Raw genomic sequence first — 27,237 nt, forward strand, 5'->3', positions numbered from 1 at the left:
GACTTCCACAGTTGCTACCTGAGGCGACGACTGGGTCCGGTCTATTTGTTTGACGCGCTGTTGATGGTTCCCATAAATGACGCACATAGGTCGCAGATATCGAGGATTTATTTATTGGAAGTGTTACATATACTGCCTGATGATCGGGTACGATGTTATTTCACCAGCATAATATGTCACAGTGTGCAACGTCAAGTATGTATCTAGAGCGGTCAACAAAAATTACAGCTTCCCAGCCCTCCTCTCTAGCAAAAAACCCTGAGTGACTGGCTGACAGTGCCCTTTTAACTCCTCAGCCCTATACCGCTCCACATCCACGTGACCCCAATTCATATCACCATGACAACAATATAACATCAACCATCCACCAGTGATAATTCCCAACATAAACTACATTTATGGCTCCTACACCGAGTAACTTTTGAACCAAAAATCAGCCTAATGTGAGGAATAATGGGTGATTTCTGAGGTCAATGTACAGTGTGTGCTGCATGTTGAGGCTCTGAGGGGTGTGCTGTCTCCAGAAACCAGACATTGTAACTCTGCAGGAGTGGATTTGTTGCTCATGCAATGATGTTACCTGGAGAAATTTGCTTAACAGCTCCCCCTTTATAAACACATAGAGCTCTGCTTTCTGCTACTTTTTACTCCTTCTCGAACCAAAATTTATCACGGTGGAATGAAATAAGAAGGTCAAAACAGTGTCTGAGGAGGCCAGAAAAAGAAAACTGGAAAGGGATCGCTCCAGAGGGAAGACACACGTTCATGTAAAAAAAATAGAAATAAAAAAAAAAAAAAGGAAAATAATATAGAAGAAAACCCCCCAAAAACCAAGACATAACACAAAACAGCAAATCACTGGATGATAAAACCAGAATGATAAGAGCACCTGGTGTGAATGACTAACTCGACTAGGATTTAAAAGCTGAGGTGAAAAAGTAGGTTTTGGACAAGGTTCTGAGACAGACTGAACGTTTTTCACATGCAGAGGCATCCCAGTTTAAACCGAGCGCGTTTAGTTAGAACAAGGGTGCCCAAGTTTGATCCTCAACATCTACCATCCTGCAACTTTTAGATGCAACCCTTCCCCAACACACCTGAATCAAATAGCTGAATTCCTCTTCTGCATGTCATTTAGCTCTAAAAGCCTGCGGGTTACCATGGTAACGAGCCATTCATTTGATTCAGGTCTGTCGGAGAAGGGTTGCATCTAAAACAAGCAGGATGGTAAATCTCGAGGACCGAACTTGGGCACTCTCGCGACATGATCACATGAGGACGGGATGAGTGAGCGGCAAAAAAGAGGCATCCCTACACTGTGCCTGAAGGGTCCGGTGGGATGCAAATATAACCACATGCCAGAGCAAAACAGCACATATTCAGAGCGTCACAACATCACAGAAGTACATGAAGGTGGGGAGGACAGGGTCTTCCTGTACAACCGAGTGTGGATGCAGCTGATTAGCCCAGTGGTGTCCAAAGTTGGTCCTTGTTGGCTGCTGTCCTGCAGGTTTTCATGTATTCCTGTTCCTGTTTGATGCATTAAATGGATCAAACAGCCAACAAAGTTCTGCATTACTGTTAAGTTCTACTACTGAGTCAGATTCATGGAAAACCTGCAGGATTCTGGCCCAATCCAACCTGCTGCCCAGGAATGGAGGGAGGGGAAAAGAGTCCAACCAAGGTGGTGAACATGTGTGTCTGTGATTGTGTGCATAAGTGTGCGTGTGTGTAGATGTAAGTCAGTGAGTCTGTGAACTCCCGCCTGTTGATGGAACAAGACGACCTTGGCAGAGCTGATCCAGGGAGATGAGAATGGGACGGGGAGAGTGGGACAGATCATAAGACTAGATGACATTCCAGGAGAACTTGGTAACCATCCTTCCAAGGCCAGTCAGGGGAGCCAGACTGAGATAACAGCAACTGTTATGGGTCAGGTTAGAACTTGTTTTGTATTGGTCACACTGGCGACTCCAAACAGCTGAGTCGGGGGTCAGTTCCCACCAAGCCGAGGTCAGGAACCGCGACCAGTTTGCCACTTTGGGTAAGAATGGCATTCAGTTTAGGATGTTCGTGCAACACTTCTGTCTGAGTGTTGAGATCAGGACACACTCCTTCACAACAGTCAGGCAGCTCTCCAGTGGCTGCCATTATGTGATGCACCAGGACAGCGCCGGCTCCAAACAGCAGAAACTCTGTTATCCAGCCATGAAGACATCTTCCAAACCGTCAGCAGAAAGAAACAACAGATATGTGATGTTCCACTTGTCCCAGTCGTCCATCATGGAGCCAGCCGCGGGTGTTCAGTCAGGGCAAACGGGCTCCCCTCTGCCCACTGTGCAGGTAGGAGAAAAACTTCCTATCAAAACAGCACCTTATAAGTTAATACTAGTTAATACTAACATTTAAACTTGACCCTAAAGTTAATGGGGGTGAGTGAAGCTCAGGAATGATGGGAGTGATGTGGTGCCAGACTCTCTCCCAGTCAGGCAGCTGCATTTTCTGTATCTCTGTAATATTGTGATACTTAACTTTTAAAGTTAAGTAATAACAAATTTTCCCAGTGACACCCCCTCCTGCTAACTCAGCTTCGGTGTTGGATCCTACCTGTACTGGGAACTTATAACTTTAGTCTAATCTCTTAAAAGAGAAATAGATATCTGTCATGGTGTGGAGTTTTGCTGTATAATCTTCATTCTGGTTTCTTGTTTTATTTTGAAGTTTTCCTCCTTCTTAGTTCCCTCATGTCTTATTTCTTGTTTTGCCTTTTGCTCATTGGTTCAGCTGGGTTTATTTAGTTTAGTCCATTCAATCCGTCTGTATCTTGTGTTTATATCTACTGCTTGGTTTTTAGTTTTCAGTCACCCCTCGTGTTCTTTGCAACGATGTGGAATAAAACTTCTCTGTAGCATTCCCTACCTGCCTCTTACTCTGTTCCTGTTGTCTCTTGCTCTGTTTGGATCCTTACCTCCATGATAACAGATATAAAATCTTCATAAGAAAACATAATTAAAATGTTGGTTTTCACAAGTGTGTCAGCACATGTCACACTTGTCAGGCCATGACTTATCACATGCTGAATGATGTAGTTTCTGATAACCAGCAAGTTATTTGTAAATACCCCAAAGAATTTACACGTTTATTTGGGAATATTTATAAATTATTACAATGTGGTGTCATTGTGTACTCTTCAAGTATCAGTCTGTGTTCAACAGGATTTTAAGGCAAGGATTTTACCATACAGTGGTGGAAAATGTCTGATAATGTATCAAATGTGTCATGTTGGGCTTTGTAGGGTTCAAATCAATATTGCATTCACATTCTGGGATAATGGGAAAATAAACACTTTTTATTTTCATGTATTAAATCTTTTAACAAATTTCATTACATTATAAACTTTTTTTTTATATTACAGGACTGAATTAGCTCCACTGCGTTTATAATCAACAGGTTTCGTCCATTTTATGGTTGAAATAAAATAACAAAGAATTTTGCATTATAGAATAAATACTTCAAAAAGCATCTCTGTAAATAATCAGGTAAAACATCGTGGTAGTGTGTAGTAACTTTATTGACAGAGTAAATAATAAAAGAAAAAAAAAAGATGTCCATAGGCCGGCACAAGTTATTCTCCAGCATTGTAACATGGATGCAGTGATTTACAGTAACCTGTTTAACTTTATGTTAAACAAGTTAAAAATGTCATCATTTTTATTTCACCAGTTCTGTTTGGGATTTACAGACACACACACACACACACACACACACACACACACACACACACCACACCGTGCTTAATAAAGCATGATCAGAGGAAATACAAAACTTTCCATTTAGTTGGACTTCTGAATTGATTAAGAAAAAAATGAGAAAAATGAAAAACATCTTTTGTTAAAGCATGTTAAAACTGTTTAAAACAGATTCATTTATAATGGCAAAAGATGCAACAAATTGATTAATATTTTATCATTGCAATAACTCTAGTTGTCTGAAAGTGGATTAAAATCCTTTAGTGTGCAATTAAACATACAACTTTCACCAAAAATCTCAGAAAACACAATGTTCTGTGAACCGGAGATAGATTATTATAACGTATTGCTTTGAAAATGAACCAAAATCCATCTTCATAAAACAACAGAATAAAATGGGCCAGAATTGAAAATTACACAAATACATTAGTTAATAAATCATATAAATATAACCTTTGTTTCTGTATTAATACGTTAGATTGGTTTGGATGGAAAAAACAGCCTCCTGAGGTGCTTAGAAATTTCCTTCATTTTCAGCCCATATATGATTGGATTAAAAAGAGGATGATACATTATTAACTGTAAAGTCATAATTAAACTCAGAGTCTTTGGAAAATTAGAATCCAGCTGGATTGTAATGACATCAAATCCACACAAAATGGAAAAGTTGATTAAGACAATTAAATGCGGTAAACAGGTCTGTGCTGCTTTCTTCCTCACCTCTCTGCTACTTCGATACGTTATTATCAGTATCCTGGCGTAAGTAAAGAGGATGAAAAACACAGGCAGAAGAGCAACATTCAGCAGAACCACTATGTCGTGGATGATTTGTGCTCTGGAGACTTCGCATTGTAATTTGTAAAGCGTGTTGTTGCAAAAAACTCCTTTTAAAGTTGAGCTGCATAGTTTTTTACTGGCGCTCAGCCCGGCCGGCACGGCTACCTGAGAGGCCGGCAGAATCCAAGCTAGCATCAAGAGAATACTGATTGTGGTTTTCCTCATGATATTTGGATATTGCAGCGGTTTACATATGGACACGTACCTGTCGTAGGCCATGGCTGACAGCAGCAGGAACTCTGAACCGCCTAAAAAGTAAAACATCTGAAACTGCACAAGACAAGCTGGATATGATATGAGCTGCTTGTCAGATAAAAAGTCAATCAGAAGCTTTGGATATATAACTGTGCTCCAGCAGACAGCGTTGATTAACAAAGCTGCAATAAATATGTACATCGGCTCATGTAGGTTTTTATGGATCCATATCAGGTACACAATAGTAGAATTACTACATATTATCAGAAGGTATATAGTAAAAATAATCACAAAATAAAGATATCTGTATTTGTCCACTTCCACATGCCCACCAAGAAATACACTAGTTATATTTACTTCATCATCCATTTATGATGCCTACGCCGGTAAGAAGTTATCAACCGTATGAATGATAAACCGAAGTACGAACCTGTAATCTGCTGTGTGATTTAGACTTCTTTGCTCTCCATGGATCTCATTAAACTCTTCTCTCTGTTCAGCCAACATGTAAACAACTTCTTTACACTCTGAGGACCTCAACTTGTGGAAAGTATCAGGTGGCCGGGGATAAAAAAAAACCAAAAACAACAAAATCCAAAAGCCTTTTGCTGAGGCTGTAAGATGATCCAGCTAAGCCGGAGCAGAGAGAAGAAAACTAATCTAATCAGACAGCATGGCTGGACAGGAAATAATTGAATTAAAGTTTGCAGTAATACTAATTCTGAAAGCTTTTTTTACTGTTCCTGTTTTAAGAATAATAATAAAAAAGAAAGATCAAATGAGTAATCTTAGTGAACAACTCGGTGATTTAACAAATACACAATCAATGGAAGCTCAGTGTCTATCAACAAGCAGAAGCGCTTTCTTTTCAGTCTACTTTAATAGTTTAATACAACACCTGCCCCAGCCTACACAGATCAATACCTCAACTACAACTTTCTAGAAAGCAATCAAGTTAACTATTGAGCTAAAATGACGTACAGAGATAAGAGCTTCAAGTTACCTTTAACATGATTAAAAGAAAAGAAACAGGCGAGCTGCTGATATTAACTCACAGCTACCCAAAGTGGAAATTTAATTATGAATTTAAGCTGCTGCAGTGACAGCCATGTGAATAGAAACCAGTCTAATTGGATTCCCATGCTGGAAGGCCTAACCAATCAGAGACAGTTGCTGGAAGAGAAACAACTTCTATCACAGATGGTTACAAAGAGTTAAACAACATAAGGGCAGCAAAAGCAGGATTGTAACTGTCTGTCCAGCTATCTGGTCTGTCTGATGTTTAATCTGGAGGGTATGCCACATTCAGGAGTACCGTTCACATGTCTAAAGACAGTATATAAAGAGTTTGAGGGGCACCACAATTATAACAAAATATGCTTGCAAACAGCATTAAGGGATAAAATAGAGTTGAAGAAACATGTGGGAAGCTTCCCAGAAATCTGGACTGAAGTCTTGTGGTAGACTCTCATCACCACTGACTGTCAACCAGGAAGAATAAAGTAGACCAGCTGGTGTATATGCTCCCAATAGCAGCTTCTTTAAATAAAAAACCAGTCTCATTCCCTTTTTCCAGTGTTAATGGAAAAGACTATGAGGTGCAGAATGCAGGACTGGCTTCTTTAAAGAAATAAAAAGTGTCCTGACATTTTCTGATCAAAAGATCCTCTGCCTGATTCTAAGAGGGATTGGAATGAATGAATGATTCAAGCAATCAATGAATCAATGAACTTTATTAATCTCCCAGTGGAGAAATTCTGTTACAGTACAACCCGTCCAAGATGAGACAAAAACATACATTTACGTATAGATTTGTTTCCCATCTATGACATGTTCAGTTCATTTGTCTTCATATAATCCAAATTCATTGCATCAAAAGACTGTTTGTCACAATGAAGCTTATTTTGATTTAATTCGCTATACTGATGATGCACAGTCCAACAAGCAACAAATGGGAGGAGAACTACATCTTAAAAGGAATAGATCTGTCGTAGAAGCACGCAAAAGGATGGCCAGCAGCTGCTCTGACCAATCAGGGCAAGAATGTCCAGTTCTAGTACTGAATGGTTACTTTCCTAAAGGTTTTAGACGTTTTCCTGCTGCAACTCACCTAATTTCTGTGTGTGTATATGGTAAATAGAACATGAGGATGTTTTAAAATGGTTTTTAATGCTATGTTATCGTGAAGATTTGCTTCATTTTTAAACTGTATGACTTGGTTTTTATCACGTAAAGCACCTTGTGTTACTTCTGGCATGAAAAGTGCTTAACAAAGAAAGTTTGATTTATTTTGATTTGATAAAAATCATGTATTTACTTTCCCAAATCTTTTTTTCCACTACTGGTCCGTCTGCACTTACCTCTCTCATTTAGATGTATTTAAAAGAGGGTGGGGGTTGGAGGTGTCTTTTTATGTAATGAGTCTGTCTGTGTGTTTCCTTTATGTCTGATTTTAAAATATAAAGTGTTTTGAGTCACATATGTTATGTTGGAAAAACGCTTCATAAATAAAGTTTGACTGATTGATTGATTGATGAAGGTTTATAGGAGTTTATAAAAAAATACACACACATGTTACAACCAGAAGTGCACCGCCACAGTTTGCTGGGTCCATTTATGACACGAATCAGTGTTACAGCTGACAAATAGGGGTGAACTTAAGGGTATATAAGACAGACCTAATAATACTACCCAACAGTTTTATTCCAAGATGTTGGTTATATTTGAATAAATACACCAGAGTTCAGACTGATTCTGGGTTGTTCTTCAAGTTCAGCTCAGGCCACGAAGTGAAAAGTAGTTTTAACCTACAGGGGGCGGTAAAGTGCTCACTATGTCCACAGTTAAATTTCATGACTTCTGAAAGAATTTCTCTCCCAAACAACAACCCCACATATAATTTGTTCATACAGGGAACTGTAACTTTTTTAATCACAACTAGTGTTCATGAGAGTATCAGCATGTGAAACACCAAAGTTATGATCGTGTGTATCATTGCAACATTAACACACAAATCAAACCACATAGTGCACCTAAACACATGTTAATGCAGAAATAGAGAAGAAATATTTCTCAGTCACAGCTTTGGTTTATATCTGTTTTTATTTGGATTCATAAAACACAGAAAGTCAGCATTAAATATTATATGCTCTATAAAACACTTGTAACCACAACTGATTTATCACTTATTTATGAATGCTACAATTCTTTACAGTGTATCAATTACAGAATCAAATTCTTCGATTAAAATCACCTCAGTGGGATTAAAGGAGAAGAAGGAAAGGTTTACAGTGCTGACGGATCACCTCATTTTTCAACTTTTTGAGGATTTACAGCTTTTGGAGAAGTGAAAAATGAAAGACATTTTCTGTTCATCTAAGTCATACATTGTTGTTCCTGTAAAAACAGTCAGTCACAGAAGAATCACTTATGTTTCTCTGTCACATACATTATAACCTCCACCTCCACCCCCCACCACCCCCAAAACCCTATTTTAAATAGATGAAACACACTGTCTCATTCAAACTAACAAAAGGGCCAGAGAAAAATGTTTTTCTCGGTTTTTCCATTTGTTTTGGACAAGAATGAATAAAATTAAATGTGTTTCAGCAAATGGTTGAAGTGTAAAAAATAAACCCTCATAATAATGTAACAACATTAAAATGGCTGAAATGTTGAAGCAGCGTTATAACAAACAGTTTGGGTTTTACATACCGAAACCTAAACCAGTTGGTAGAAATGCTCAGGCAGGTTTATTTCCACAATGTTTTTAAAGATATTTATCAAAAAGACTGCAAATTCTACCAAATGCTAGGGCAGGACTATAAAGGGTTAAAATAATAACATAAACAAGGATATTGTTACGGTTTGAAATGTCTGCAAACAGTGTTTTCTTGCCAGAATTGTCCATTATTCCTGGTCTCATGCTGCCAGATTATCTGCCCAAATCAGGCTACATTGTCGCTTTTATCACATTCAAACAGTGGTCTTTGTGTGGAGTTTGCGTGTTCTCCCCATGTACGCACAGGTTCTCTCCAGGTACTGCGGCTTCCTCCCACCTTCTTCTTTTTGGCAAATATCTTCATACATAATATAGAAATTTTATATGACATTCTTTGCTAGGTTGTCAGATGAAGAGACACTGTTAAATTGCTGATTTACACTATAACATGCATGTTAGATTGATTAAATTGTCCCTAGGAGGGAGTGGGAGAGTGAATGGTTGTTTATTTCTCTGTGTTGGCCCTGTCTGTGTACACCTGTCCAGGGTGTACCTGCTTCTCACACAAAAGATTGCTGCAATAGACTGCAGCTTCCCGCAACCCAGAATTAGACTTGTCGGTTAAGAAAATAGTTGGACTGATTAGGAGAGGGACTTTAGCTAATTAATTATGATTAATTAATTACAGAAAAACTGATGCATTTAATTGCAGAAGGTGGAACATTTCAGTGCGTTATTATCATGTGCACACCCGGTACATTGATGCACATGATGATGATCTAGCAGCTTTGCTAAGGAACTACAGATTTTCATATATAGTGACTTTATTGAAATAAAAAGTGAGAATCAACAGTAAGTACAAACACATCCAAAAACTTTATTAGGTGATATTGGAGACATGATATTTCACGATGCCTCTTCTGAGTAAAATGACATCAGGTGTAGTTTACTGTCTGATAGCAGCAGCGGCTAATGCATAAGCTCCTCGCCCGTCCAGACGAACACAGTGGAAACTTGATCCTCACGCTGCATTCAGCTTCATGCTGCAGTAAAAGCAGGAGGTGGTCACCTCTGCTGCATGACCAAACTGAAGAACCTGGTTTACTGTCACATATCAATGTCCATTAATGAAGACTGAGGAAGGAAATGTAAAATAAAAAAGTGTTATATCTATGATGCTTCCCTTGGCAAAGAAAATTTGCCCTGCAGAACACAGCATCCAGAAAATCATTCTGCCAGCTTAAATGCTGGACAAGACAAAAAAAAAAAAAAAAGAAAATCATGTAAAAATGTTGAAGACTGTTAATCAGAAAACAGCTGGAACTATGAGATAAATATTTAGAATAATATTTTACCTTTAGGTCTGTTCATGTTTGGCCAGAGATATATTCGATTTCTATTTTACTGTTTAGAACTAAAATGAAATGAAATGTATTTTCCAAAGATATAATAGAGTTTGAGCTTACTATTAATGTGTGTCTATTACTAAGTAAAGTCATGTAAAAATCCATGTAGAATTAATTAGATCAATTTTTAACTGAGTCCCACCACTTGAATCATGCACCACATTATAAAGACTAGACCTACTGATCATTTGTCGTTACAGTGAATCAACTGTTTGTTCTAACATTAAGCATCATTACACAAAGTCACTTACTTCAAGAACTATAAAGAGCTGAACACAACAAAACAAAAGAAAAACAGACAGGTAATAGCATTGACATATTATTTCAGTTTAATTCTATACAACAGCCTTGTGAGTTGTTCTGAAATTCCCTTCACTTTCAGCCCATAAATGACTGGATTAAAGAGTGGCTGGTATATTACTAACTGTAAAGTCAGTATAAATCTTGCAGCCTTGGAAACGTTAGATCCCAGTAAAACCACAATAATATCAGATGAAAATAAACTTGTGAAACTGAATAAAACTAATAAATGAGGTAAACAGGTCTGTGCAGCTTTTCTCCTGACTTCTTTACAACTTCTATACGATACCATGATTATCCTGGTGTATGAAAATATTATTAAAATCACAGGAAGAAGTGCAATATTGATCAGGATTATTATTGGCATTATAACTATAACTGGTGATTCAGCACAGAGATGATGAAAAAGTGGACTTTTACAAAAGATCTCTCCAAAAGTGAAGCTAAACGGCTGTGAGTTGCAGTAAAAAACAGAAAATGTGAACACAGTGAGGTGGACAGCAGGTATTATCCAAGTTAAAACCAAAAGAATCCAGACTGTCCTTTGACTCATGATGGCTGGATAATGCAGAGGTTTACATATGGACACATATCTGTCATAGGACATGGCTGTCAAAAGTAAGAATTCTGAAGCACCTAAACTGTAAAACATGAAGTGCTGAAAGTAACAATCTGAATAAGAAATGACCTGCTGCTCAGATAACAAGTCAATCAGAAGCTTTGGGTAGACAACAGTACTGAACACCACAGAGTTCAGCAGCAAAGCTGCAATAAAAATGTACATAGGCTCATGGAGGCTTTTCTGAAACACAATAAGGAATGCAATAATGGAATTAAAGCAGAGTATTAAGATATAAACTGTGAATATGATCACAAAATAAAGATATCTGTATCTATGCACTAGAACATACCCATCTAGAATGATATATGTTTCATTCAGATTGACATCCATTAGAATAATCACACAGGAAATATGAATGAATTAAAGCAAAATGTAACAGCAGGAAAATGAAAAGCTATGAATACCTTTGAACAGATGCTGGATGTGACTTATTTAGTGACGTTGAAACTAATCTAATGCAGTACTGCACATAACAATGTTCACGTCTTTGGTTCCAAGTGAATAGTTAGACTTATATATTGAACTGTGTCACTCTCCATGGACTTAATTAATCTGTTTGTCTATAGTAGACTGTAAACACATGCAACTCTAGAGGCCGACATAAAACATACTGGACTGATTTATCTATTTTTGACCAACAAAGTGGTCAACATTTCCAGATTCTCAGCAGAGATTTTGTCTCATTTTAACAAGTTAGATAAAAGCAGTAATTGATAACAGAAAAACAAAGATCTTTTAAAAACTAATTTTCTCAACAAAGCAAATCTTTTGAAATTAACACCTGCCTAATGTTTCAGACTAGTACGTCATATGACTTCTCAAGTGCAAATACTGCAGCATTGAGCTCCAACATTTGTGAGACTGCTTTACACCTGCATGCTTGTTGTTCCCTTTGCATGATTAGATTAAGTACAATACACTAAACACAAAGAACAGTAAATATCGGTGACATTAATTGTGCATGTAAACAACAAAATAAAACATTGCTCTTAAAAAAAACTTTGACTTGAGAACTAGACTCAGAGCAAATAATTTAAAATTTCTGACACATTTTCTACATCCTGTCGAAGGTGGGGAACACTGAGGTAGAGTAAAAATGCTTTGTGGTGACCGACTGGAGTTGTGGCCCTAAGGTGGCTGGTGTCTGGTGGTAATCTCTGAACCTGTTGGTGGACAACGGTTTATTTGCTGTCAAGCTGGAGAAAGAGTCCAAGTGGGCCTTTGGGGTCTGTTGGGACCATGGACTGTACATAAAAGATGGACGGCGCCTCTGTGACGTTACCTATAGGTTTCTGTAGAGCTGAATTGATGCTCACAGGGCAGTTCCCACCCTTGCCATCTTGGCAGCATCTTGGCAGTTGTGTCTCCAAGAAAATACAAAAATGGCAAAGAGGTAGAGCTGAGAGGGGGGCTGTGAGGGGGTGGAACTAGTGAACTCCAACTTGCCTGTCACTAAGAGGCAAACCAAGCTAACAGGAACTAACCAGCTAATGGGAGTAAGTTGGCTGAAGCTAAGTTAAGCTGCTAACAAGCTAAAAACCGCTGTTATTCTATACTCCTTCTTATAGAAGAAGATCGGGTACCTGCAATCAAAAGGGAACACCCCCAATTGTGCAGAATGTTGAGATAAAATTACTTCTGAACGGAGTAATTAGAAAAAAGATTCACTCATCCCACAGTTGTCATGATGGTAAACCTGACCTATGAAACCTAAAATGTTGGGGTTTTTTTTGTACCAGAGCGAAGTGCTCTATTTGGGATATATGGAGTTATGATATCTTTGATGTACAATGGAGCTTGGTCATGGAGAGCTATATATGTGAGGAAAAGAATTTTAAACTCCTGGATTTAACAGGAAGCCAGCATAGGGAGGCTAAAACTAGTGGAATATGATCTCTGCCACGGGTTCTCATCAGAACCCTCACTGCAACATTTTGGATTAGCTGGAGACTTTTCAGGGCATATTTGGCACAACCCATAAATAAGAAATTTGCAGTAATTAAGTCTTGAAGTAACAAAGGGATGGACCAGTTTTTCTGCATCTCTCTGATTTTTGCAATAATACGTAGGTGGAAGAAGGCGGTTTTAGAAACCTGTTTTAAATGTGAGCTAAAGAACAAATCCTGGTCAAGAATAACAGGGTTTCTCAAAGTAGTACTGAAAGCCAAATTTATGCCATCCAGATTAATTACATCTAGACAGTATTGTCCTAAGTTTTTCAGGCCCGAAGACCATGACCTCTTTCTTGTCTGAGTTTAAAAGAAGAAAATTCAGAGTCATCCAGGTCTTGGTGTTTGTAGGAAATCTTTGTAATCTAAGAAATTGATTGATTTCATCTGGCTTCATGGAAAGGTAAATCTGAGTATCTCACACATAGCAATTAAAGTTTATACCATGCTGTTGTATAATATTACCTAAGGGAAGCATGTACAATGTGAAAAGCATGGGCCAAGTACAGAACCCTGAGGAACTCCATGACTTGTGGTGTGAGGAAGACTCATCATTTACATTTACAAACTGAAATCTATTCGATAATTTTTTTTTTTTTTTTTTTTTTTGTCTCGTCCAGCATTTAAGCAAGCAGACTGATGTTCTGGATGCTGTGTTCTGCTGAGCAAATTTATTTTGCCAAGGGGAACTTTTATAGATGTAATGATCCCCTTGTATTTCTTGATTCTTATTTTATTTTTCTATTTGCTTTGGATAATAGCTTGTATTACAGAGTTTATGCTGCTGGACCTGACCAGAAAGGACAGGAAAGGGGCAGAAAGAGAACAGAAAAGAAAACATAAAAAACAAAAAGAGATCAATGCATACACGTATATGCACATACATACCCACCTACATATATATGTATATACACTCTCACATACAGTATATATATACATATATACATACACACATACATACATACATACATACATATATATAGATAGATATACATACATGCATACATATATATATATACACACATATATACATATATATACATACATATACACATACATATCCATACACATACATACAGACATATACATACATACATATGTACACACACATACCCACCCACACACATAAATATATACACCCACCAAGCCAACTCTAGATTCATGGTCCCTGTGGAGAACAAAACCATTGACAATCAGGAGGACCAGAAACTAGCAAGTTAAATCAAAAAGACAGAAAGAGAGCTACCTGCTGCTAATGAATAAACTTGCTGGATGACTCAGTGACTGTGACACATGCACAACATTCATGCAGAACATTTAGAGTGGAACGTGTTCAGAGAAGAGTGATCATGCCAATGTGACCCCGCCCGCCTAGGGCAAGAGGCAGGCCAGGAGAACCCAGAGACCCGGGTAACCGACAGTCACCTCCAGGCACAGACCCCAACCACCCCGCTCCGGAGCCAGCCATGCATCCGCCCAGGAGTGGCGAAGGAGGTCCCCAACCAGAGTCCCCCGCCGTCAGAGGGAACAGGCCCCAGCAGGCCCAGGCCCGCAAGGGCCGATCCCACCGGGCACCGGCCACCCAGGGCAGATAGAGCGCAGGCCCCAGGGCCCCAAGAGCCCGAGAGCAGCCCCCCGCCCCCGAAGGCAGAGGGCACAGCCCCCACCGACGGAGGACCAGGATCCCCAGACCGCCACCTAGCGGCAGCCAGGTCGCACCCCAGTGCGCCAGCTGCGCTCCCTGGGTACAGGACACCACCCCCCCACCACCAAACTACACACACATATACATGCATACCCTCCCTCCCCCAACACGCACTCCCCTCTCAGCCCCCATCCACACACCCCTCCGCAATCCACACACATCTCCCATCACACACACAACCCCACCCCACCTCTACTCACTCACCCATACCAAGTCACACAAACCCCAACCAACCCCGCCCCCACACACGCTCACACTCCGCCACCCCATCCCTCTACTTCTACCCAACCACACATGCCCCACCAAACACCCCTCCACCACCCACAGCCCCCCCACAGACACCCTCACTCCTCCAACACAGGCACACCCCATTACATACAACCCACCCACCACCATACACCTCCCCACACACACACACATCTACTCATCCGCACACATCCCTATCCCCTCACCCCCCTACCAACCTATATCCCCAACCATAATCCCCCCCCCAGCCACCGCACCATCCGTCTGTAACCCCATACACCTACTCCCACACATCCTCACCTCACCCCTCCATCATGTCCCATGTGAGATGCCCCAGAGGGGGCAGAGGACAGGATGGCCCCGATCAGGGCCCCCATAATTACCGCCCACCACTCCACAGATGCAGCTGGCCCAGCACCCCCCCCCAGGGCCGGCGACAACCCTCCTACAGCCAGGCCAGCCCAGACTCAGGTCTAATGGATGGCACTCTTCCCCCACCCGTACCCTCCCCCAGTAAAGCCCCGAGAATAGGGGCATGAGAGGACCCTATTGCCCCTGCCTCCCCCCGCTTATGACTGATTGTGAAGTATGTATTAGTTGCAATTAAAATTCAGGGAAGTGCCACGCGGTGTCAGGAGAGGGACCACCTCAGCAGCCCCGCCCACCATACACCGCACGCCCTTCCCCCTAATCATGTGAGTTGTGTCAGTGTTTTGGTGTTTTGATGTCTAAGTGTAATTAAAACTGGGAGGTGAGCCGAGGCTGGGTGCAGCGATCAAGACCACCTTGATGGCCTTTCTCACCATCCAGCACCACGTGCACACCTCCCAATACCCTGCCTGTGTGTGCTGGGCAGCAGGGAGGAAGAGGGGTCGAGGGATTTAAGTCTGGAGGAAAGTGAGCTTTCCTCCAGAAGGTGAGCCGCCCGCAGCACTAGGCATGCCCCCCACTCCCAGGGCCTCCCAAGGACCAGGACAAGCCAGGGGCAGCCATCCCCATAACCAGAGCCTTCGGCGACTCTAACCAGAGAGTCATCACCGACCCAAGAGGGGACCAACTCACCACACGCAGAAGGGGGGCATGAGGACAAAGAAGAGGAGGGGCGGCAGAAGGGGAATCCCAGACCGATTGTCCACCGCCCCTTCACTCACAGAGGACACCCCCACCTGGGGACATGAAGCCCCCCCTTGTCCACACATCGGCACTTTCACGCACATCCGCCACTGTCTCAGCACACACACCTACAGCCACACACACACACACACACTTTCCAACACATACAGGTCCACCCAGCCACACATTCAGCCCACCCTCAAAGCCATCCTCCTGACCCCCACGTCACATCCAAATCTCCCCCACCCCTATCCATCACATCTACACTTATCCACCAACCACCACACACATGCACCACCCACTCCCCCATACATACACCCCTGCCCCATCCCCCCCCCGTCCCACACACACGCATTCATGCTTCGCCACGGCACTACCCCCCCCCCCCCCCCCCCACACACACACACCCGTATACATGCACTACCGCCACTCCCCACATACACGCATCACCCCACTCCCCCACACACACGGCACTACCCCCCCCACAGACACCACAAAACCCCCCCACAAACATACACCCACGCACACCCGTATACATGCACCACCGCCACTCCCCCCCACACACACATCATCACACTTCCCTACCCACACACATCCACACACCTATGTACCGCCACCAGTCCTCAACACACACCCCCTACACACACCCCTCCACACACACACACATCCCATCCACACTATCAAACAGCCCCCACTCCCCAAGTCCCAGGGTCGCAACCGGGCACCAGAGCATGTACCTGCCTGCCGCCGCAGTGGCAGGTCCAGGTCAGCCCAGCTCCCCCCCCGGCACAAGCCGACCCCCCACCGCCAAGAGACAGGGGACAACCCCGGGCACCGGAGCCCGTGACCCCGCCCAGCCCACCCCACGGCGGCACAGGCGCCCGTTACGGAGCCAAGCCCGCCAACCCATCACCCACCAGCGACCTCGCCCCGCCGCCGCGTGGCAACTCCAGCTGCTGGCCCATCCAGGTCCACCGTAGGGCTAGAAACCTTGCCACCCCAGCAGTGGAGCAGTCAAAATCCCCCCCCAGGAGCCCACCACAGACCCACAGCCTCGAGAGACCCCCAACCGGCCACCAACCCCGAGCGCAATAAGGTCACATTCTCCCCCCATACTAAGTGATGGAGCTGATCACAGGGGACCAGAGGGAATGAAGTTCAGCTGACTGATCCCTTGAGGAGGCAGACATCATCTCCATACTGATCTAATAAGAGATTTCTGAACTGCTGGATACACAGACTTTGTTTGCTTTTCCAGTTTAGAAGGATAGTTTTCTTTGCGATACATAAACTGGTGAGGATTAAGTTTGCAGAATTAAATTCTATGTTAATTTCACCCAAGTGACCCAGTCGGCCCAGTTTGGGGTTTGTAGGGATGTTACATTTGAAGCAATTTGACAGATCTTTACATACCTGAAACCAGAATTTCTGGACAGGTGGGCAAGACCACAAAGCATGGTAGTAGCTGTCAATTGTGTTGCCAGTGCAGTGTGGACAGATGTTTGATTGTGACAGACCCATCCTGAACATCCTGTGTCCTGTATAATGAGTTCTATGCAAAATTTTAAATTGTATTTATGCATGTTTGAATTCTTAGTCATTGTAAATGTATTTGAACAGATTTGTGACCATTCATTTTGGTCAAAGTTACTGGATAAGTCTGCTTCCCATTTAGAAGTTGGGAGACATATGGAATCGTCTAGCTTTGATAGTAATCTATATATTTTGGATAACAGTTTCAGGGCATTGAGATTTAAGAATTCTGCAGCCCTGATAGGTAGCTGCAAGTTTAATTGATCAGGGGTGTATTTCTTACCTATAATAGATTTAAGTTGGTGGTATTCTAAGATTTTGTGCTGCTGATTTCATATCGTGAAGTAATTATATCAAAAGGGAGAAAGTTTCCATTTTCTATTAAATGTTCTAACTGTTTTATTCCTTTATTCTTCCATTGAGGGAAGTTTATCATTTTCCGGTTTTGCTGGATGTCGGTTTATTAGATAAATATGACTGGAACCAACCTAATGTGGTCCCTTTCATCCCAATAACATGTTCCAGCCTTTGTAGCAGAATGTTGTGATCAGTGATGTCAAATGCAGCACTGAGATCTAGAAGGACAAGTACAGACAGGAGTAATTTTTCTGAGGCCATGAGAAGATTGAGTGACTTTCACCAGTGTCTCTGTGCTATGATGCTCTCTAAATCCTGACTGAAGCTCTTCAAACAGATTTTTTCTGCTGAAATGTGAACATAGTTGAGTTGAAACTGTTTACACAAGAATTTTAGAGGGGAGGGAGGGGAGAGGATGTTGGATCCTGGTCTAAAATGAGCTGAAACTCCTAAACGTTTGATTACAGCTGTCTGAAATTATTGAGGTACATATCCTGTTTATTAGCGATAAAATGACCGTGTTTAGTACAGATGAGTTGAGTAGAAACATATTTCCTTTAATAATCTGGTTGGGATGGGATCTAAAATACAGGTTGAAGGTTTGGATGAAGCTATTATGTCAGTTAACTCAGAGACCTGTACAGGACAGAAACACTCCAAATAAAAATCAGGTTCTAAAGACATCTCTGAGTATGCTACAAGATGAAATAGCATCAATAGTGGGAAGAATGTTACAGACTCTCTCCCTAATAGAAACTATTGTGTTTACAGCTGCCTCCAGAGTCCCACAGGCCAAGTAGGCCTGATAGAACTCCTTCTTCAGCTTGACGGCATCCCTCACTGCTGGTGTCCACCAACGAGTTCTGGGATTACTGCCACGACAGGCACCAACGACCTTACGGCCACACATCTGGCTGGCCGCCTCAACAATAGAGGCACGGAACACAGCCCATTCGACTCAATGTCCCCCACCTCACTCGGGATATGTTCGAAGCTCTGCTGGAGGTGGGAGTTGAAGCTTGCTCTGATGGGGGACTCTGCTAGATGTTCCCTGCAGACCCTCACAACACGTTTGGGCCTGACAGATCTTACTGGTTTCCTCCCCCACCATCTGAGTCAACTCACCACCAGGTGGTGATCAGTTGACAGCTCCACCCCCCTCTTCACCCAAGTGTCCAAGACATGTGGCTGGAGGTATGATGATACAATCACAACATTGAAAATCAAAATGCGGCCTAGGGAGTCCTGATGCTAGGTGTACATATGGACACTCTTACATTTGAACATGGTGTTCATTATGGACAATCCCTGATGAGCACAGAAGTCCAATAATGAAACACCATTTGGGTTCAGAGGGGGGAGACCATACCTCCCAATCATTCCCCTCCAGGTCTCACTGTCATTGCCCACGTGACCATTGAAGTTCCCCAGCAGAACAAGGGACTCCCCAGAGGGAGCACATCCCTGTATTTCTGAGACAAATCTCTGCAGTGGATTTTGAAACTCCTCTGATGTTGCAGGTCAACGAATGTCACCATTTGTTGATAAATCCGTCAATCAAATTTACAACTCTGATTGACAGATTCATCCGTTAACCAGGTGTGTTTTCTTTCAGTCAATCGTACAGCTCCTTACATTTTCTCCACACTTTTAAACCAGTTGCAGAGCTACTGCTACCAATCCTGTAAAAGCAAATGCCGCAGCATTTGTTACAAATCACTACTATCAAGCAGAGTTACTGAGTTGTGATTGATATCTTTAGGCTCATCGGGGGACGCTGTTGCGACATCTACAGCTGTACGGCAGGGAGCTGTAATATCAGGCACCTGGGAATCCAGTTGTAGATTGCTGATGAGAATGGTATCTATCATGATCTCAGCCTCTTGGATCCGGTGCAAATTGGAAATCAGTGTCTCTAGTTCTCCCCTTTTGTCAGCCAGGTGCACACAACTGACACAACCAGAGTGGGATGGAGAGGTAAATGAAGCCATTAGAGCATCCTGGTAATGTTAGCAGCTAGCTAGGTAGCAGCAGCTGGGTGTGGTTGAGAGGGTTTCAGCTGATCAGATTTTTCCACGCTGTCAGTGTAGGATTTGTTGACAAGAACAATTAGATTGGTGGTAGGAAAATCATCGTGGAGTCGTTCTCCTCTGTTAAAAATGGACTAAGAATAGGTACTGATAAACAGATTTTAATTTATACTTTGTTGGTTGTAAACAATAAAATCAACAATATCAAGAATGTCACAAAATAATAAAATAACATTTTACAATGTTAACGTTTAACAACATTATTGCCTTTTTATTACACAGTTGTTTGAGAAAAACAATGTCAAAAGCAAATTGGCTCTCATTCACATTCCCTTGTTTTCTGTCCTTGGTATTAAACTATCAATATTTGGATCAATCCTCCCAGCCCAAGTTCTCATGCTGCCAGACTATCTTCCGAAACAAAGGCTACATGGTCAAGTTTATTGGTTACTATTTAAATTAAAGGAAAATATAAATATCTACACACTACATTATAGAGATAAGACCTACTCATGGGGAGTAAAAATAATTCAATAAAATAAAAATTCAATTCAACTTTATTTATATAGCGTCAAATCACGGCAATGCCATCTCAAGACGCTTTACAGACAGAGGGGAAAACATAATGAAGGCCAATTCATAATAGCCTATATAAGGAAACCAACAGATTGAGTTGAGTCCAACTCAATCTCCCATCCTGAGCAAGAACACTGGCAACAGTGGGAAGGAAAAAACTCCCTTTTAACAGGAAGGAAACCTCCGGCAGAACCCGGCTCAGGACAGGCAGCCATCTGCCTCTGCTGTGTGGGGGGAAGAGGACAGAAAGACAATAGACAACAGGAACTGCTACTCCCTGCCAGGGAGACCTGCTGAGACAGGAGACATACATGTTAATGATGCAACACTGTTATGGGGGGGTAAAAGAAAGAGATAAAGAGAAAAAGAAAGAAGCTCAGTGTATCAGGAAATGTCCCTCAGCAGTTTAAACCTATAGCAGCATAACTAAGGGATGCTAACCATCCCTAGCTATAGGACTTATCAAAAAGATAAGTCTTCAGCCTAGTCTTAAAGGTGGGGAGGGTGTCTGCTTCCCTAACACTAACTGGGAGCTTATTCCATAAGAGAGGGGCCTGATAACCAAAGGCTCTGCCTCCTGCTCGGCTCTTTGAGACTCTAGGAACCACAAGTAAGCCTGCAGTCTGCGAACGAAGTACTCTGCTTGGTATATAAGGAACAATGAGGTCTTTGATATATAGTGGTGCCTGGTTGTGGAGGGCTTTATATGTAAGGAGAAGGATTTTAAATTCTATTCTAGATTCAACAGGCAGCCAATGAAGAGAGGCTAAAACTGGAGAAATATGATCTCTCATGCTGGTTCTGGTCAGGACTCTGGCTGCAGAATTCTGGATCAGCTGAAGGCTTTTCAGGGCATATTTAGGACAGCCCAGTAATAGAGAGTTACAGTAATCTAGTCTCGAAGTAACAAAAGCGTGAACCAGTTTTTCTGCATCACTCTGAGACAGAATGTTCCTAATTTTGGCTATATTACGTAAATGAAAGAAGGCTGTTTTAGTAACCTGCTTAATATGTGGACCAAAGGACAGGTCAGGGTCAAATATTACTCCAAGGTTTCTCACTGTAGCACTGGAAGCTAAAGTAATGCCATCCAGGTTCATTACAAAACCGGAAAATTTAGCTCTGAGTTTTTCAGATCCAACGAGAATTACGTCAGTCTTATCTGAGTTTAAGAGGAGAAAATTTCTAGACATCCAAGTCTTTATGTCTATGAGACAATTTTGTAGCCTATTGGGCTGATTTGTTTCATCTGGTTTAAAGGATAAGTATAGTTGAGTATCATCTGCATAACAATGAAAGTTTATTCCATGCTGTCTAATAATTTTGCCTAAAGGGAGCATATATAGCGTGAAGAGTATTGGTCCAAGTACAGAACCTTGAGGAACTCCATGACTTACTGTAGTTTGGGAGGAGGACTTGTCATTTACATGAACGAACTGAAGTCTATCAGATAAATATGATTTAAACCAGCTTAACGCTGTACCTGTAATTCCAATCACCTGTTCTAGTCTTTGTAACAGAATGTTATGATCGACTGTATCAAATGCAGCACTAAGATCAAGCAAGATAAGTACGGACACAAGTCCTTTGTCTGAGGCCATAAGAAGGTCATTAGTAACTTTCACCAATGCTGTCTCAGTGCTATGATGAGCTCTAAATCCTGACTGAAACTCCTCGCATAAATTATTTCTGCTCAGGTGGGCATGTAGCTGAGCTAAAACTATTTTCTCCAGAATTTTGGACATAAACGGGAGGTTAGATATAGGTCTATAATTTGCTATCACCTCTGGATCCAGAGATTGCTTTTTAAGTAAAGGCTTGATTACAGCAGTTTTAAATGATTGTGGTACATATCCTGTCACTAAAGACATACTGATAAGACTTAGTAGTGATGTATTAATTAAAGGGAAAATGTCCTTAAAGAGGCTCGTTGGGAGAGGGTCTAAGATACAGGTGGATGGTTTAGATGAAGCTATTATTTTAGTTAATTCAGAGGGTTGGACAGGACAGAAACTATTTAGACACAAGTCAGATCCTGGTTCTAAGGATGCTTCGGAGACCACAACAGGCTCAACATTATAGGTAGAAGGAAGAGTATTGTGAATTTGATCTCTAATAGTGTCAATTTTATTCCTGAAAAAATACATGAAATCATCACAGCTAAGTGAGAAAGGAATACATGGCTCCACAGCGCTCCGGCTCCTAGTAAGCCTAGCTACAGTGCTGAAAAGAAACCGAGGGTTGTTTTTGTTTTCCTCTATCAATGATGAATAATAAGCTGTTCTTGCTGTACGTAAGGCTTTTTTGTATACGATTAAACTTTCTTTCCAGGTTAAGTGAGACTCCTCTAGTCCTGATGAACGCCATCTGTTTTCCAAACGCCTTGATGCCTGTTTTAGAGCTCGAAGCTGGGAATTAAACCAGGGAGCCTTCATAATCTTACCTAATTTCTTCTTCTTTAGGGGAGCAACATTATCCAAGGTTGTACGCATTGAAGCTGTTATAGTATCAGCATGTTGATCAATCTGAGCAGGAGTAAGGCTTAAAGGGGGACTCTCAGTCATGCTAACACATGGTAAATGTGAAAAAATTGATTCAATTGATTGTTTAAATTTTGTAATATTATTGTCTGATAAACATCTACTATAGTAGAATTTATTTTTGGTCAGTGAGTAATCAAATAAAGTGAATTCAAAGGTTAATAAGAAGTGATCGGACAAGACAGGGTTTTGAGGAAATACTTTGAGCTTATCAGTCTCAATACCATATGTTAGAACAAGATCAAGAGTATGGCCATGAGAGTGAGTGGCTCCATTGACATTTTGTGAAAACCCAATTGAGTTTAGAATAGAGCTAAAGGAAATGTTTAAACTATCATTTTCATCGTCAACATGAATATTAAAATCACCTAGTACAATGACCTTATCAGTAGTCAGCACTAACTCAGACAAGAGATCAGAGAATTCGGTCAGAAACTCGGAGTAAGGTCCAGGTGGGCGATACACTAATGCTAAAAGGAGCGGTTTCTCTGAATTCCATTTTGGATGAGATAAATTTAATGTCAGGAATTCAAAGGTTTTATAGTTAGTTTTGTGCTTAGGATTAATTAAAAATTCTGACTTAAAGATAGCTGCAACACCTCCTCCTCTGCCTGTAGTTCTAGGAATGTGAAAGTTTAACTAGTTAGCTGGCGTAGCTTCATTAATACTAATGTAGTGAGCGGGAGCTGCTCTGGTGATTAGGTGATTCGGAGCAGCTCTGTTGATTAGGCGAGTGGCAGCACCTGGGGTAGAGCAAGCAGAGGTGACAGAAGGACTGAGAGGAGCTTGGTGACTGCTATCGGGTGATTACCCAGCCAAGCAATCGTCTAGTGCTCAGTGGGCCTGGTGGGAGGGTGCCGATCGCAGCTGTGTAGGGCTGCCGGCGGCGAAGACAGTTAGGGGGACTGTAGGGTGAGTTCCCCATCCAGGCAGGGATAGGAGGAGTCAGGGAAATATCTAGGAGCACGCTCTTCCACTCCCCAGCCAGAGGAGAGGTACTCCTGCCGTCAGTGGAGGCCTCATTGCGCTGGGCCGGCATCTGCCTGTGACAGCTAATTGGTCGGACCAGCGCCAAAGCTCAGACCCCGTGGGAGGGTCTCGACCCAGGGTAAAGCTAAGTAGTCTTTTTAATTCTATAAATTGTATGAAGGTGTTGTGTGAGTGTAGGAAAGTTTTAATGGTGTTGTTTGCACCCAGTATTGGACGTGTTGGGGTTATTAAATTAGGAGTTGGATGCTGCCGCGGCTTGCCCTACGGTGAGACCAGGGATGGGTGGGTCCTAAGAGTTCCCTCCGTATTGGTGAGTTTGCTGTGTGGGTGTAAAAGTGGGGACCTTCGGTTGTAGTGCTGTGTTGTGGCGTGGGTGGGTTTGAGGCGTTGCCTTGTGGCTCCTCCCATTGTGGCCGTGCACTCAAGGGAGCAAGTGACTGGCTCGAATACAACTGCTATCGAACTGCTATCTATCGAATCCCATACAGGTCTGAGACTGGTTGCCTTATGAACTATACAAAATAAAGGTTGTGTTCGTATTACCTTTTTGCCTCCTTATTCATTCTGCCGGGACCTCTGCCTAAGTGCAGGAATATTACGCTAACATAATCCTCTTGCTGTAACCAGGTTTCCGTAAGACAGAATAAATCAATGTGGTGATCACCTATCAAGTCATTGACTAATAAAGACTTATTTGGGAGGGATCTAATATTCAGTAGGCCACACTTTATTGTCTTATTTTCAGATTTTATTAGATCCATTGTTTTTATTTTTATGAGGTTTTCACGATTAACCCCAGAAGTGTTTTTGTGTTGTTTAATTCTTACTGCTGGGAAGTTGTATAAGGTCGGAATGGGGTTTTGGGTGGGCGGCGGCGGCAGGCAGGAAGCTGCAGAAAAGTGTGTAGGACTACAATTCTGCCTCCTGGTCCCAACCCTGAGTTGTCAATTTAGCTGACTAATAAAAGAGTCCATATTGCTAGATAAGAGAGTGGCTCCATCCAACGTGGGATGGATGCCATCTCTCCTAATAAGACCAGGCTTTCCCCAAAAAGCGCTCCAATTATCTATAAAACCCACGTTGTTATCGGGACACCACCTAGACAACCAGCGGTTGAAGGATGACATGCGGCTAAACATGTCATCGCTGATTAAATTTGGCAAGGGACCAGAGAAAACTACGGAGTCCGACATGCTCTTGGCAAAGTTACACACCGAAGCAACATTAATTTTAGTGACCTCCGATTGGCGTAACCGGGTGTCGTTACCGCCGACGTGAATTACAATCTTACGGTATTTACGTTTAGCCTTAGCCAGCAGTTTCAAATACGATTCGACGTCGCCCGCTCTGGCCCCAGGAATGCATTTGACTATGGTCCCCGGTGTCTCTAGAGCCACGTTTCTGACTATGGAACTACCTATAATCAGGGTTTCTGCCTCAGCGGGTGTGTCGCCGAGCGGGGAAAATCTGTTAGAAACGTGAACAGGTTGGTGGTGGCCAGTGGGTTTTGGTTTGGGGCTACGCTTCCGCCTGACTGTCGTCCAGCCCGCCTCGGCTCCCGGCTGCGCGGGAACTGCTGAGGGACGGCTCGGGATGGCTGCCCTGGCTGGTAGCTCCGCACTGGCTAATGGGGGCTTGCTGACTAACTGCTTCCCTAACTGAGTGCGGAGCTGGGCTTCTAACTCACAGAGCCTCGCCTCCAAAGCTGCCAAGCTGCTACACTTAATACACCTACCGTTATCACTAAAGGAGGCGGAGGATAGCTAAACATCAGACACACCGAGCAAGAAAAGGCAGGGGACCGGGGTGTGGGAAGAGAGCTAGCAGCCATGCTAAAACCGAGTGCTTGAGCTGTTTAAGTCAGTAAACAGAAAGCCAAAGATCCCAAAAATAAATGCAATATATAGAACAGTGGTTTGGGAAGATATTGTGCGCTAAAGTGAGTGGTTGGTTAACAATAAATAGAAGTTAGAAGTTAAAGGAGCCAACGGCTCGTAGCAATCCGCAGTGACACACGCTAGGGAAACAGGAAATGACACAATACGTTACCGCAACGTCAGCACGTCCAGATCCAGCAACCACACACCTGATTAGGGGACTAGGGAAAAAGTATCATTACACTGCTGATGAAACAAACAATTGTCATTACACTGAATTAATTGTGGAAACAAGTTCTAACAGTAAGCATCATTTCAAGACTTTAGCTGTCACGAAAGGAAAAAAAAGACAGGTAATAGCATTGAAATATTATTTAAATTTAATTCGACACAACAGCCTTGTAAGTTTTTCAGAAATTTTCTTCACTTTAAGCCCATAAATGACTGGATTAAGAAGTGGCTGGTATATTACTAATTGCAAAGTCATTATAAATCTTACAGTCTTTGAAACGTAAGATTCAAGTAAAACTACAATAACATCAAATGAGGTTAAACTCGTGAAACTAAATAAAACTAATAAATGAGGTAAACAGGTCTGTGCAGCTTTTCTCCTGACTTCTTTACAACTTCTATATGATAGCATGATTATCCTGGTATATGAAAATATTATTAAAATCACAGGAAGAAGTGCAATATTGAACAGTATTATTATTGCCATTATGACAATAAATGGTGACTGAATACAAATAAAATTAAAAAATGGACTTTTGCAAAAGATCTCACTAAAAGTGAAGCTAAACGGCTGTGAGTTGCAGTAAAAAACAGAAAATGTGAACACAGTGAAGTGGACAGCAGGTATTATCCAAGTTAAAACCAAAAGAATCCAGACTGTCCTTTGACTCATGATGGCTGGATAATGCAGAGGTTTACATATGGACACATATCTGTCATAAGCCATGGCTCCCAACAGTAAGAATTCTGAAGAAGCCAAAGTGTAAAACATGAAGTGCTGAAAGTAACAATCTGAATAAGAAATGACCTGCTGCTCAGATAACAAGTCAATCAGAAGCTTTGGGTAGACAACAGTACTGAACATCACAGAGTTCAGCAGCAAAGCTGCAATAAAAATGTACATAGGCTCATGGAGGCTTTTCTGACACACAATGAGGAATGCAATAATGGAATTGAAGCAGAGTATTAAGATATAAACTGTGAACATGATCACAAAATAAAGATATCTGTATCTATGCACTAGAACATACCCATCTAGAATGATATATGTTTCATTCAGATTGACATCCATTAGACTAATCACACAGGAAATATGAATGAATTAAAGCAAAATGTAACAGCAGGAAAATGAAAAGCTATGAATACCTTTGAACAAATGCTGGATGTGACTTATTTAGTGTCGTTGAAACTAATCTAACGCAGTACTGCACATAACAACGTTCATGTGTTTGGTTCATAGTGAATAGTTAGACTTATATA

General features: G+C 41.9%; 2 protein-coding genes across 2 annotated transcripts; both read right to left on the minus strand.

The window, feature by feature from the left end:
• Positions 1–4,223: 4,223 nt before the first annotated feature.
• Positions 4,224–23,918, minus strand: LOC306766538 (olfactory receptor 6N2-like; the record flags this gene model as incomplete). Its single annotated transcript, XM_079254318.1, has 3 exons — positions 4,224–4,834; positions 10,845–11,010; positions 23,691–23,918. 3 exons carry the CDS (start codon positions 23,916–23,918, stop codon positions 4,224–4,226), a joined length of 1,005 nt encoding a protein of 334 aa, XP_079110444.1.
• Positions 23,919–24,101: 183 nt separating this feature from the next.
• Positions 24,102–26,965, minus strand: LOC306766539 (olfactory receptor 11H2-like; the record flags this gene model as incomplete). Its single annotated transcript, XM_079254319.1, has 3 exons — positions 24,102–24,130; positions 26,302–26,482; positions 26,636–26,965. 3 exons carry the CDS (start codon positions 26,963–26,965, stop codon positions 24,102–24,104), a joined length of 540 nt encoding a protein of 179 aa, XP_079110445.1.
• Between the last annotated feature and the right edge of the window lie 272 nt (positions 26,966–27,237).

The sequence above is a fragment of the Telmatherina bonti genome (assembly GCF_933228915.1).
Source record: "Telmatherina bonti genome assembly, chromosome: 15".
In the NCBI taxonomy this organism is placed as follows: Eukaryota; Metazoa; Chordata; class Actinopteri; order Atheriniformes; family Telmatherinidae; genus Telmatherina; species Telmatherina bonti.